This window comes from Propithecus coquereli, unplaced genomic scaffold (genome assembly GCF_000956105.1).
Source record: "Propithecus coquereli isolate 6110/MARCELLA unplaced genomic scaffold, Pcoq_1.0 Scaffold30, whole genome shotgun sequence".
Classification (NCBI taxonomy): domain Eukaryota; kingdom Metazoa; phylum Chordata; class Mammalia; order Primates; family Indriidae; genus Propithecus; species Propithecus coquereli.
The window spans coordinates 2,315,301-2,330,462 of record NW_012148619.1 but is presented as its reverse complement, the minus strand read 5'-3'; the positions used below and the strand labels follow the sequence as shown (position 1 = coordinate 2,330,462).

The following is a 15,162-nucleotide window of genomic DNA, read 5'->3' as shown; positions in this document are numbered from 1 at the left end:
TTAACCAAAACATGGTAAATAATTGAGAGCAGTCTTAATCCTTGTTTCTTAGTAGTTCACTAGTCTTCTTATTTAAGCACATCACCTTTGTGATTTAATTGTGATCTTTTGAGTGTAATTTGCTTCTTTCATTAACACATCCCATACACATGGGTATGACTGTATATGTCTGCGTGTACCTGGTGCTTGGTACATTTATGATAAGTTCAGTTGTTTTATGTTAAAAACAAATTTGTTTTCTGACAGTACTTTTTTATAAACCTTTTTCTCTTACTAGTTATGTTTTTGTTTGATTTTGAGATCTGTATTAATGCATGGTCACTGTTATTTAAAACAATGTGTTTAGACCTCTATACATGAAGAAGATTAAAATTTTTCTTGAAGAAAAGTGTTATATCTAATTATGAATCTATTTTATTTTTAAAGCAAAGGCTAGGTCATGATCTTATAACCTTCAGTGGATATCAGTTCAATCTTACAAACCTTTAAGGTTTCTTGAAAATCTGAGACTCTCTAATTCACAGCTACTTTCACTAATGCCATGTGTGTATGTGTATGTATGTTTTAAGCCAAGGGGATAGGGTTACAATGAAAAGAACTCTGGCTCAGGAATCATGGTTTGTCTTTTGGGGTGCCCACTCTGCCATGAACTACCTGGGAGTGAGTTGAACTAGATGTAATCTAAGGTACAGTATATCCTGGCTTTGAGTATTAGAATTTCAGTCTGAGGATTGAAAAAAAATATATACATTGTATTATTAGTAGAGAAAAAACCGAAAGTGCTAGGGAACACCCACAATTTCAGAATCTCTTGAAAGGTGAATTGAGCTGTGATTCTACATCTTTATTATTACAAGTTTTTTATTTGAGGGGGAAGTGTGCTTCAGATATGTTTAGTTTAATCAAACTGGACATAGTTTATTTTTTCATCAATTGAAAGGTCAAATCTGTTAAAATAACAAAAGGAAGAGAATATTCTTGTTTCCCTTTTATGGGAGAATATTTCAGGGTATGAAAAACATTATTTTCTTTCTTGAGCTATTTAAGATTTTTATGCTCTGCTATGAAGCCCTGTGGAACAAAGCCAGGCTGAGATAATTCCATCAAATATGTATCCCTCCCCCAGTACCTGGAGCGTATGTAGTAAGCACACTTAACAGTGGTGCTTGCCACTGCTGTTCTTGGTGTTATCCTTCAGATATTGTCATTCTTTGTGAGCCTTCCTTATGTCATGAGACAAGGGATTTGGCATATTCCAAATAGTTTTTGCGAATGTCTTAGACTATAACTAATATAGTGTTGTTATAAAATCTAGAAATAAAAGTCTTTTGAAGGAAGCTTTATCCTATATCATTAAGTGCCACTGGAAAATTATATGGGTCTTTGGATTCTACTGTAGATGGGACTTTGGTTTCGATTATTTCTGGGGAATATGTATGTTTGTGGTGCTACAATGGAAAACCTTTGAAAAGTACATTTTACAAGTAGTGTCAGTGTTTTTTCAGTGTGCCACTATTTCCACAGTTTTATTGAGGCATAATTTACATACCATTCACCTATTTTAAGTGCACAATTCAGTAATTTTTAGCAAGTATATAAAGTTGTGCAACCATCACCAGAATGCAGTTTTAGAACATTTCTGTCACCCTGAAAAGATCCCTGCTGTCTGATTGAAGTCACTTCCTTCTCCCATCTCTAGCCCTAGACAACCTTGGCCTACTTTCTGTCTTTAAAATTTTGCCTTTTCTGGACATTTCATGTAAATAGAATCATATGTGGTCTTTTGTGACTGGCTTCCTTCATTTAGCATGATTCGGGTTCATCCATGTCATAGCATTTATCAGCAGTTCATTCCCTTTATTACTAAATTGCATTCCATTATTATACTTTTCTACAGTGATTGCTAATATTGGTATTATATCAGAATTTTTAAATTGGTGAATGGAATCACAGAGTGCAGTAATATTCAATTGGACTTCCTGTGGTGATGGGAATGTTCTGTGGTGAACTGTCCAACATGGTAGCCACTAGACAGGTCTCACGTGAGAGGCCAGAGGGATGTGTGGGAGGTTAACGTTGTCTAACCGGCCCCTTCTCAAGTTGCTACTGATGCCCTCAGCCCTTAGGACAGGACCCGAATCCTCTTTGTGTGTGACAAAGTGAAAAGGGTTGACAGCACTGACTAGGGATCCCTCCTCTGTATTCCCGTTCTGCCGTAGGTACTAATTGGATGGGATTGGCATTGTCTGCTTGTTGTAATCTTCTTCAATCCGATTAGGAACTTTTTGAAGCAGGTCTGTCTTATTTTATTACTATTTTATCAGAGTGTCTCACACAATGTCATTCACATAGTGGTACCTAGTAAATATTTGTTGAGTAAACAATTATTTTGTGTTTAGTGATTGTCATTATGGTTCAACACAGCACTGAGAAGCAGCTTTTTTCTTTAATGTTCATGTAGCTCTGATTTACTTGGTCTTGCAGATTAAAAACTAGTTCTCTTCTACCACTACCACGACACATCTTTTAAATAGAGGCTTTAATTCTTATTTTTTGGCAGAACAAAATTATTTTGTGAAAGCCACAGGATGTGTTTAGTTAATAAACATCATCGTTAACTGTGTCTGACCAAGACTATACTTGATACCTAGAATTTAAAAAGAGAAAGGGAAGCCTCTGTATACTGCAGTCCTCAGCTCTGGCTCTGCCCATCTGGACAAAGGAACAGGATGATGATGCTGGCGTCGGTGCTGGGGAGCGGCCCCCGGGCGGGCCTCTGCTCTGGCCCCTCCTGGGGCCCGCACTCTCGCTCCGGGCCCGCTCCACCTCCGCCACTGACATGGACCACAAGAAGATGGTGCAGGAACACTCCAGGGCTGCCACCTCTTCCTGCAACCAGTCAGCCATCAACGTGGCAACTGAGAAGCCGCCTGTTACCTCTCGCTGTCCATGAGCCTCTGTCCTAGCTGCTCAGTCTTCTCCTCCCTCCTCCACTCAACTCTTTGTAGACAGAACCGTATCTTGACTGTTGTTGTGATACCCAGTGCATAGTACAATGCCTTACACGTCAATGTTTATTGAATGATCTGTTATAACAGAAATGATAATATGGAATAGGAAACTAGAATTTGTCTTAATTCCTAATTGTTATATAGTTAATGTTTTATTTTTATTTTCACCTAAAGATATTGTAAAGTGTTACCTAAAGATGTATGTGAAGTGTTAGCACTTCCAGTTTCATGATATTTTTTTATAGAGCTGTGCATTCAGCATTTTCCTGAGAGTCTGAGAGATTAAGTAAGTTGGTCAAGATCACCAGTAAGTGTCAGAGCTTAGAATCAAACTCACATCTGAGTTTTAACTATTTTGCCAAGTAGCATTTCTAAATTATAGCACTAAATTGTTGATCAAAGCTGAAACTCAGTAGATTTGGAATCTTCATGGTTCATTAGTTAGTCTCAAAATGTTCTTTTGGCATTTACATTATGATCATTAATAGAACCTTAGTTTCGGGATAAATTAGGGGTAACTCTTTGATATATAGTAATACTATGTTTTATACCTTGCTGTGGTTCACAGGTAAAAGTCATTCATCCATAGATAGATTTTTCTGTGTTTCTTCTCTCCCTCTCTTTTTCCACTTCACCCTGTCCTTTCTTCTTCCCCCCTCAGCATTCTCTCATATAGCTCACATATTGTCTCTTATATGAATTGACGTAGGCATAATTAAAAACAAAGAAAAAAGGCTACCAATCTTTCTAAATGTCAGAAACATGTTACAGATCAAATGTTGGAACCAAAAGAAATATAAAGGACAGTTTGATGTATACCTTATGAGGAAATAAGGATTTGTGAAATTATTGTCATTTTTTTCTAAAGCATTTTAATCTAAAATTCATTATATGTGGGGCAGTGGCCTGAGACCTGGGGAATGGGGAGAATATAAAGCACTTCTGGTGTATCCTGTTCCTATTGTGAAGAAGCTCACAATCTAGTACCCCCAGGCTGTGGGACAGTACCCGTCTGTGGCCTGTTAGGAACCAGGCTGCACAGCAGGAGGTGACAGTGGGCAAGCCAGCGGAGCTTCATCTGTATTTAGAGCTGCTCCCCATCGCTCACATCACTGCCTGAGCTCCACCTCCTGTCAGATCAGCAGTGGCATTAGATTCTCATAGGAGCACGAGCCCTACTGTAAACCATGCATGCGAGGGATCTAGGTTTCGTGCTCCTTATGAGAATCTAATGCCTGATGATCTGAGGTGAAGCTGAGGCGGTGATGCTAGCACTGGGGAGCAGCTGCAAATACAGATTATCATTGGCAGAGAAGTTTGACTGCACAGTAAATATAACGCACTTGAATCATCCTGACACCATCCCTCCTGCACAATCCGAGGAAAAATTGTCTTCCATGAAGCCTGTCCCTGGTGCCAAAAAAGGTTAGGGACCACTGGTCTAGTAAATACAAGAAACCCCAATCTTAACAAAATAATTAACAGTAACATAATATTTTATAATATAATTTGTGATTCTTTCCAAATTAATTATAACTACTGTAGGAATTTAGAAACAGGAACAAAATCATGTAGGTTGAGTTACTCAGAGAAAGAGAGCTGAAGTAGAATTTGTAGATAGTTCTTAAAGGGTGGTTGAAATTTGAATATAGGTGAACACAATTGATATAACATTATTTTATTCTGTTTTCCTGTGGCCAGAATTTATTTTCTAGGCATCTAAGAAGTATTTCATTGCTAGGTTGCCTAGTTCAATAGTTTCTCCCATGGTTACAGCAGAAACATATAAGGGTGTGATTTTTTTTTTTGCTTTTGGAATGTCTGTTTTAACTACTAAAACATCTGTCATATAAAGGAGTATGATATGATTTGGCACTGTAGCTTTCTCTGTATGACATACAAAAGTCATTTTTGTTCTATTCCTGTTTATTTTACCAGCGTAATCTTACCACTTCTCTCACATACTGTTTGCCAGTTCCTCCAAAGTTCCATGTTCTCTTTGCCTCCAGGGCTTTGGCTGTGTTGCCTTCTGCGTGTATCACTGCCCTTTTTCTTGTCTCCTCCTCACCTTTTCAGGTTCAAATTTGATGTCAGTTTATTCTAGGATGCCTTCTCTCATCTTCCAAAAACTAAATTAGTTTTGAATGTTCACAAAGCATCCTGACTTCACCTCATCCAACTGTAATTTCCAATTTATTTGTCACAAGATATTAAGCAAGCTCCTTGAGGTTAGAAATCTGAAGTCTTTGTTGTTGCTGTTGTTCACTGTTACGTCCTCAGTGCCCCAATACACTTTCAGTAAATATTTGTTGGCTAGGGACGGCTCTTAGGAGTTAGATGAGGTACCTTTTAGGTGACCAATGAATATCATCTAACAGATAAGTTTATTTCACTAAAATAATTTATATTGGTGACTCTGAACTTTTTTAACTAATGATATAACTGTGAGCATCTTGGAATACAGTGAAGTAGTTTCTGTACAGTGAACTTTCAGAACTTAATTGTTAACTTAGTGTTTTAGATTTTCCTTCATGTTCTCTTACTGTGTTCTCCTGTTAATATTGCTACTTCAGCTATTTTTATTTATTTTCAAACCATGTCTTTTTTTTTTTTTTTTTTATGAGGCAGAGTCTCACTCTGTCGCCTTGGGTAGAGTGCAGTGGTGTCATCATAGCTCACCGCAACCTCAAGCTCCTGGCCTCAAGCGATTCTCCTGCCTCAGCCTCCCGAGTAGCTGGGACTACAGGCATGTGCCATGATGTCTGACTAATTTTTCTATTTTTTAATTTTTCTATTTTTAGTAGAGATGGGGTTTCACTCTTGCTCAGGCTGATCTTAAACTCCTGAGCTCAAGCAATCTTCCTGCCGCGGCCTCCCACAGTGCTAGGGTTACAGGCGTGAGCCACCGCGTAAGGCCTCAATCAGTATCTTCAATCCTGCATCTATTTTTGGTGTGTGTGTGAGGAGGTGTATTTGTATGTTAAATATTTTTCTATCCCTTTATTTTTTATTTTATTCTTGTTTTAGGTCTATGTCTTGTAAGCTACATTTACCCAAATTTTATTTTCATGCCCGTTTTTGTAATCTCTGCTTCTAATAGGTGGTTTTAATCCATTTGTATTTATTGTGATTACTGATATATCTGGATGTATTTCTACCATCTTTTGTTTATTCTCTGCTTTTTTCTTTTCATGTGCCTGCCTTCAGTTAGATGATCATTATTTTATATTTTTCCTCTGCTTTTTTTAATCCTGTAGATTATATTTCTATTTTTAAATTAAATTTTGCCAATATTTTTTCCTTGTAATCGTACCAAAGTTGTTAGCATGCCTTATCACCTAAACATCCCCTTATCTATCTTATTAGTTTTTAGAGTTTGAGTTTTACACTTTTTAAACCTTCAAATGTTACTTTTTGTATGGTTAACTGTTAGTATTTTAGCAATTTCTGTGATAATTTTATTCTTGTATCCCATGGGTCCTCTGTGTCCTCTTTTCTTCCTGATCAACTGTATCTAGTAAGAGCCCTTTTAAGAGATCTTCAATAGGTGGTAAAATTTTTTCCCTTTGTATGTCTAAAGAGTATTTTTCCTTCATTCTTGAATTGTGGTTTGGCTGCATATAAAATTCTAGACAGTTATTTTTCCTCAGCTTTTTGAAGATCTTCCTTCATTGTTTTCTGACATCTATTGCAGCTGCTGAGAAGCGTGTTCTCAGTCTCATTCCATTGAGGTAAACTATATTTTTCCCTCTGATAACTTTTAAGATTATATTTTTATTAATATTGATGATATGCATTTTCTTTATAGTATATCTAATGTGGATTCATGTTTATATAGTGTAGTACTCTTTTTTTCTGTTTAATGTTTTATCAAGGTCTAACTTGCATAAAATATAAGCTCAATTAAATTTTATGTACACATATACCTATGTTACCGCTACCTAGATCAAGATTTAGAACATTCCTAGCAAACTATAAGGCTCACTTGTGCCCCCTCCTAGTCAATACTAAACTCATTCAGAGCTCTTTCATTATGGGGATGTATATCTCCAGTTCTGGGAAATTCTCAGCATTTGTCTCTTCATGTGTTGCTTCTCCACCAGTCTCTGCCCTTGGGACTCCATTAGCAAACATCGCAGCCTCAGTGTCTGTCACTTAAGTGCTCTTTCCTGTTTTGTTTTGTTTTGTTTTTTATCTTTTTGTCTACCTATATTAAGTTCCAGGTAGTTACCTTTCAGTTTACTAGTTATCTCTTTCTCTATGTCTTATATAGAATATGTTTCATTGATTGTTTCTTTTTATTTCAATGACTTAGTTTTTTTATTTTCAAGATTTCTAATTAGTTTTTACCTGAGGTTTTATTTCTGTACATTATTTTTTTTAATTTCTTGCTCTTATGATGGCTCTTCCACTTTCATTTATATTTTGAACATCTTCAAGATGCTTATTTTATAATCTTTGACAGATTGCACTAAGCAAATTGCTTCCGAAATGAATTTTTGTTCCTTTTATTGATTTTTGTGGCTTGCTTCTTAGCATTATATTTCTTCATATGTCTCAGAACTCTGTTTTGGAATTTACTTTTGGGTGGAAGTTTTTCCTTTTTGTTTCAATGTCTCCCCTCCTACCCATCCCTCACCCTACTTCCCCCACCATGATAGTTTGCTGTTGATTTTGGGGCTATTGGCAAATGCATTCTTGGAGCCAGAGGGTAGCTGGCTCCGTTCCTGGTACTAAGGCAGTGTTTTTGTCCCTCACCTTCCTAGACCCACAGTTTGTGATTAAAATTGCAAGGGTGGCAGCCTGCTCTTGGTTCTTGCTGTGCTCTTGGCCAAAGAATGACCAGACACACCAAAATGTAAGGTCCAGCCTCTTGGCGGACTGTCATGCTAGTTCTTTGGCTCCTTGCTTGGAAAAAAAAAATCACAAGCAGGGCCAATGCGACAGAGTGACCACAAGCAGGAAGCAGTTTCACACGAGTAGCTTTTTATTATAAAATGAGACAAGTCTATCTCCGCAAATGGAGAAAGACTGACTGACTGACTGACTTACTAACTGACTCTCTGGGAATTCTTGAGTTGTTTCCTTTTATTGGCCTATTCTGGGGAAGGACTTTTGGGAGGTGTGGGATGTTACCAAATGATTAACAGGTGTTCTCAAGGTCATATCTGCATATGCAAGCTCCTTCTCTAAAAGCTCTACCTTGGGGAGGAGATGAACCACAACGTAGATTTAAGCTAATGACATAATAATTAGCCTTAGGTTACTCTAGGTCACTTTCCAAATCCTGTTACGCCTAGGCTGGGAAATTTCCCAGATTGGTAAAATGTTCCCTCCTTCCCCAGGTGTGGCAGTTGCTCAGGATAGGATTAAGGGTGGGGCAGCACCAAAGCAGGGCGCCCTGTCCCTAGAGGAGCTGGAGATCCTACCTATCTGCATAACAAAACCATGGTCTCAGTCAATAGGTTTTGATTGCTTTTTTTAATCAGCCTCATATTATGAGTAGAAGAACCCTGATTTAGCCCTACCTTCAAGTAGTGAATCTAATATGAGTCCCTTATATCCAGCAGGGTACTTTTAGTTCCCTTTAATCCCCAAAGGAAACCACCCAAACCTGCTTCTAGATCCAGAAACCAGTGAGTCTGTAGCTTCAGGTCCTGCTCGACATTTTTGAGTTTGCAGATCTTTTTTGTTGCACAGAAATGATCCTTATTTGACCTCAGCTGTGTCTTTGTTTTTCTCTCTTTATGCTTTATATGCTTTATTCATTTATGCTGTATGGTGCCAACAGGGTTTCTCAATTTGCCATAAGATGTTAGCCCAGAAGTGCTATTCATTGTAAAACTATTCTTCATGGAATGATAGTCAAAGTATATGAAAAAGGGGGGACGTGGAGGCTGGAATTGATTTGTTATGTGGCGAATATGCATTCATTGCCATTATCTCCAAAGTGCCATTTCATTTTTAATATTTGCTCGGTCGGTAATCTTTGTCATAGTTTTTTTATTATAACAAGTAAAGTTTATGTCCATTATATAGAGCTTTTGGAAAACACAACAAAGCATACACATATACACACATGTAAACACATACACATGCAATGAGAATTACTTGTATTTCCACAGCCCAGAAATAGCTACAGAATATTTTGGCATTTATTCACGTTTTATACACATACACACTTATACACATACTAATATTCTTATTTTTTCCATAAGTTTTTTTTTTTTTTATTTCAATAGATTTAGGGAGTGCAAGTGGTTTTTTGTTACCTGGATGAATTGTGTAGTGTGAAGTCAAGGCAATATTGATATTTTAAAAAGCAAAACAAACCTAGTCTTGTTTTGTAGGTGAAGCTGTGAGTGCTGGTGATGCGTTGTGTGAAATCGAGACTGACAAAGCTGTGGTTACCTTAGATGCAAGTGATGATGGCATCTTGGCCAAAATAGTGGTAAGTTTTTATTTTGGTTACCTTCAACAACAAGATGGAGCTTTCTTAAATGTAGAGTTCCTTGAAATAAAGTTACCTTTTATTTTTACCTCTTTATTTATAATGTTGTATTGTTTACTACAATAATACATTTTTATTTCAAGTGTTTAAAATGTTTTAGTGTTAAAGTCTAGTAGCCTATTTTTCTGTATTTTCTAAATTTCCAGTAATGTGTATGTTATTTTTGTAATGGAATATTAGAGATATGTGAAAAATAAGTAAAATGAAATGCTTAAATCTACATATGGTAAAATCATGACTATTGAGGATTGTGTGGTATATTCACTGATGGAACCAAGAAGCATGTTTGTTTCCTAGCTTCACATTTACTAGATAGTGTGGGGCAGGAGCTAAGACTGTGGACTCTGGAGTCACACTGCCGACTAATTCATATAGCTAAAAAGTTCTGCCAGTTATCAGTTTTATAATGATGAGCAAATTCTTTAGTCTCTGTGCCATTTTCTTCATGGTAAAGTGGAGATGACAATAATACTACCTACATCAGGGGACGATAGTAGGGCAGATTATGAGAGAGAGCACGTATAGTCATCCCAAGACCTTTTACACACCAAGTGCTCAATAAATGTTGCTTTTCCCATTATTACAATTGTTTACTCAGCTCTTGGTGACCATTAGCCCTCGTGTCAGTCAGTATATTTGCCTAATAATTTGTATTGGTTGGTTGTCACCGGACAATAAGTATCCTTTTGCACCTCTACAGTTTGATTTGTACAGATAAGCTGTACATCTAAGTAGTCCTTGTTAATGTGTTTTTAGTTCTAATCCACCAGCTCACCTCTGCTTCAGGCATGGATATGATGCCTTCCTTTGTATATTGTGTTCAAAGACCACACTCTGGAATGTTATACTCTAATTAGATGTAAATCTAAAAACAGTCTTTTATTGTGGTTTTTACAAAAGAATCCTCTTTCTCTTTTTTTCCTAGCCACTTATGTTTTATTTTTGGAATCCTAATATGTCAGATTTCTTTTACTTGTCGTCTGTGCTATTAACAGCCAGGTCGAAATACATGTTAAAAAAATAGTTAACTTCCTTGTAGGAAATATGAATCAGAGGCTAAAATTTCCATACCTTTATAACTAAGAAAATATAAATAGTCATACCAAAAATAGTTTCCTCGACAAATAGATGCAGCATGTTGAAAAAGATTGCTTGAATTACCATATGTTATAAACCTAGCTACATTCTATTGTGTGTGCTTTTGGCAGGCTGTGTTCTTGGCCCTAGTTCTGGATTGTTTGGCTGTGAAAGTCTTCCAGAATTGATAGCATTTTCCACTTAGCTGCTTAGTAATGCATTTCAAATTGCCAGCCGTGTCAGTGGGTCAGCAATGCCTATTCATCTGGCCCCTAATGCTCTGAAAAAGGTGGGGGCAGGGGTGGATATAGTTGATAGCAGCTTTAGTGTCACAGCTATTTCCTTGCCAAAGAAAAGATTGTATGTATATTTTAGGCCTTTGTGGCCTTATTGTTATTCCACATGCTTTTTGGATAATGGGAACAGAAGCATATTCATAACACAATGTATGCAATTTTATTGGGAAAATTTGAAAAAAAAATTAAGGTGATATTACTGGTGTTTTGTTTTTTGTCTTTCCACCCCATGCTACCTCCCACTCCCATCCACAACGACTAGCAAGACTTAAACCTTTATCACCTTTCTCTTTCACTGTGGAATAATTCTCATATTAACGCACATAATAAAGTGATTTTTCTAGGAATACATGTAAGTGATTTTTCTAGGAATACATGTAAGTGATTTTTACTTCCAGAACCAAGGAGCTGGATAATTGAGCTTATTAAAAAGCAGGGGATAATATAAAACTAAACATTACAAGTAACCCCTAAAATTCTAAACACTAAAACTCTAGTGTTTAGTTTTAGCCCACATTTTTGAAATGATTAGAAATTATAGCTTATTTTTCTCTCTTTAGGGATTTATTTCCTTAGTCTTTGAGAGGATTTTGTATTCTTTTTTCCCCCAACACTTTTGTTTCATTAAGCATTGCTCCAATTCTTTTCCATTAGTAATTAGTAAACTTAGAAAGTTTCCTAACCCTCAGAGCTCATGCCTTATTATTTTAAGAATAATGCACATACTAATAAGCATCATAATTAGTTTTACTCCGAAATGTCAAACTCATTCTAGAAGTTATGCTTTTCCTTATAATTACCTATATTAGTGAACATCCTGCAGCCTATCATTCTATTATTCATTAAATATATCTGTAATGAATCTTATTTAGAGTAATTGAAAAGAAATAATAGAAAATTTTAAAAGTATGACATCTTCCAGTGCTGAACTTATGAAATATTGTTATCTGACCATTTTCTAGGGATTTCTTTGAGTAAGTAAATTAGAATCAGCCCTTTCTTTATAAATTAATGCTACTGAAATGCTTAAAATATATTTATCTTGATTTTTTAAAAAATCGTCTTCAATCTTATTTAGGTTTTATTTTTTTAAGTTTTGTAAGTAGATATAGATAAAGAAGTAAATATAAAGAAAGATGTAAAAATATACTTAACATTTACGAGAATGGTTAACCAATTCTGTGTATATATGGAACGTTCTTTTTTTCTAGAGACTAAGTTTGCTGAAAAGATTTTGATTTACATTTTAATAAAGCAAATTTTGGGGGAATTAATTTCTTCAGAGCTCTTGGAATTCTGAAGCCATTGTATAGAAACTATCTTGGAAAGACAGATAGTTGAGATATGTAACCAAAATCTCCTGTTTTAGATTTGTATTAATTAACATCAAAAAAGAAGATGCTAGGTGTGTTGGCTCACACCTGTAATTCTAGCACTTTGGGAGGCTAAAGTGGACTGATTGCTTGAGGCCAGGAGTTCCAGACCAGCTTGGGCAACATAGTGAGACCCCATCTCTACCAAAAAAAAGAAAATGATAATGATAGCTCTTATATATTTGAAGGTTGTCAGAAAGAAGAGAGATTCTAGATTCTTCCTTTATTTCAGGAGGTAGTGTTAGTAACTGGAACGGGGAGAGTGGTAAAGGAAGGTGTAAGTGGGAGAAGGTGGTGGGTGGAAGGTGAAAGCAAGCTGTCTTGGAAGCAGCTTTTATCTCAAATTAAAAGACCTTTCTAACCAGTGCAGAATTACCCAACAAAGGAATAAAGTACTGTAGTCATGAGCCTTTCCATCTCTACGATTTTTTTTTTTTTTTTTGAACATAGGTTGAAGAAGGAACTAAAAATATACGACTAGGTTCACTAATTGGCTTGATGGTTGAAGAAGGAGAAGATTGGAAACATGTTGAAATTCCCAAAGATGTAGGTCCTCCAGCACCAGCTTCAAAACCATCAGTGCCTCGCCCCTCACCAGAACCACAGATTTCTATACCTGTCAAGAGGGAACACACACTCGGGACACTGCAGTGAGTATGTTTATTTGAATAAGGATGTTACAAAAAAACTGTTATGGCAGTTCTTAGGGCATTTTAGTCATTATCATAATTTAAACATCTTTGTACATTAAGTAGAAAGTTGCTGATCTTAGCATACTCAGACCTCAGAATGTTTATTTTATCATCATTATTCATTCAGTACACGAATAGTTACTGAATATCTGTACTCTGAAAGCCCTGCATGCGCGGTGAAGAACAAAACGGTCTATGTCCATGTTGAGCTTGAAACATTAGGTTTTAAAATTCCTGATGGAATTCAATATACCAAACTTCATATTGTGTTCTCTTTCATGGAATTTTGATTATTGTTATGTGAATTCCAGTTTCAAATGTATAACTGTTATAAAATGGAATTCTCATTTTAACATGCTTTTCTTTTCAAACTATTTTGCCTTTGAGTTTCTGTCACAGATTAGAGCTCAGTTTTGTCTGATTGTTCTGTAACAACACAGATACTTACTAAACATCATTTTCTTTAGCTTTATATGCTTTAATTAATGGACTCTGCAAATTCTAACAAGTTTCATTTATTTATTTTGGTATTCTCTATAATTATACAAAATTAGTTTTTCTTTATAAGAAAAAGTTCTTCATAGAGAAAAGCAGACCTTTTCATTTTTTAATATTTTTTCTTTTTGTCAGTTCTTGTTAGAAAAAAAAATCTCAGTATTTTTTGGAAATACTGATTTTTAAATTCCCTTTGTCAAATTATTGCTGACACCATTGCCTTAACTCCTGTTTATTTTTTCCTCTTTCATTTACCATGAAAATCAGAAGATAGTCTCACTGATGTCTTGTACTCAGATATCCCCTTGCAGCAATAATAGAATATGTCCTAACTGCTGAGATCAGTCATCGTTAGAGACTCACGTTGAGTCTGAGACCCTTCTGTGTAGGCTACAACCTGACCGATGTGTGAACCTGTTGGCCCACTCCATGGATTTCTTTTAAAAAAATTTTTTTAATTGCTCGGTTACTAGTTAATCTTACATAACAATTTAAAAATTCCAGTTTCTCTTGAAAAATCTAAAGGTTTGACAACACTGGGCCCATATCAGCTAAGCAACTTCCCTGAAATGCAATAAGTACCACAGTTGTTCCTTGCCATTTCTTAGTTTTATACTTCTAGACTCAGCCTGCTTTAATCTGTACTAATTGGGTTTATTTTCTTTAGCTGACTTTGTAGTCATTTATGTTTTCTACTTTGCTTAAAGGTCTTAGTGGAAGAGAGACACTACTAGGCATTTGACCCTGGCTATGCCTTATTTTCTTTACCTTTAAAATCAGTGTAATTGTTTTTGCCTTTCTTATTCTTCTGGAAAATATTTAAAGTAAAAGTGCTTTCATGTAAATACTAAGATCTTTAAAAAATATGAAGGCTATAATTCAACCTCAACAAAACAACCGAATTAAAAAATGGGCAAAGACTTAAATAGATATTTCTCCTAAGAAGATAAATAGATGGGCAGCAGGCGCATGAAAGATACTCAGTTTAGGGAAATGCAAATCAAAATCAAAATGAGACACCACTTCACACCCATTAGGATGGCTATTATCAAAAAAAACAAAAACAGAAAAACCCGGAATATAACAGGTGTTGGCGAGGATGGGGAGAAATTGGAACTCTTGTGCATTGCTGGTGGGAATGTAAAATGGTCCCGCTGCTGTCGGAAAGGGATGGCAGTTCCTCAGGAAATTCGAATCACCATATCATCTAGTAATTCCAGTTGTGGATATGTATGCAGAAGAATGAATAGCAGGAGACTGGATGAGATGTGTGTACATCTACGTTCATAGCAGCATTATTCCCAGTAGCAAAATGGTGGGAACAACTCACATGTCCAAAATGCTGTTTACATACAAATGAAATGTTATTCAGCCTTAAAAGGAAGGAAATTCTGACTTGTGCCACAACATGAACCTTGAAAACATGCTGAGTGAAATAAGTCAGTCACAAGGACATTTGTCTGTATGATTCCACTTAACGTGAAGTACCCCGAGTATCAAATTGATAGAGTAGAACCATGGTTGCCAGGGGCTGGGGAGAGGGAAGAAAGGAGAGTTAATTGTTTAAAGAAACAGAATTTCAGTTTGGGAAGATGAAAAAGTTCTGGAGATGGGGGATGGTGATGGTTGCATAACAAACAGTGTGATTGTACTTAATGTCACTCAACCGTACACCTAAAAATGCTTAAAATGGTAACTTTTATGTAT

General features: G+C 36.1%; 1 protein-coding gene across 1 annotated transcript in view; it reads left to right on the top strand.

Moving 5' to 3' along the window:
• Positions 1-15,162, top strand: part of PDHX (pyruvate dehydrogenase complex, component X) — a 98,468-nt gene that overhangs the window by 42,266 nt on the left and 41,040 nt on the right. Inside the window, exons 4-6 of the mRNA XM_012649544.1 lie at positions 2,652-2,932; positions 9,349-9,462; positions 12,719-12,921. Coding sequence (XP_012504998.1) covers positions 2,652-2,932; positions 9,349-9,462; positions 12,719-12,921 — 598 coding nt within the window. The remainder of the gene's footprint in view (positions 1-2,651; positions 2,933-9,348; positions 9,463-12,718; positions 12,922-15,162) is intronic.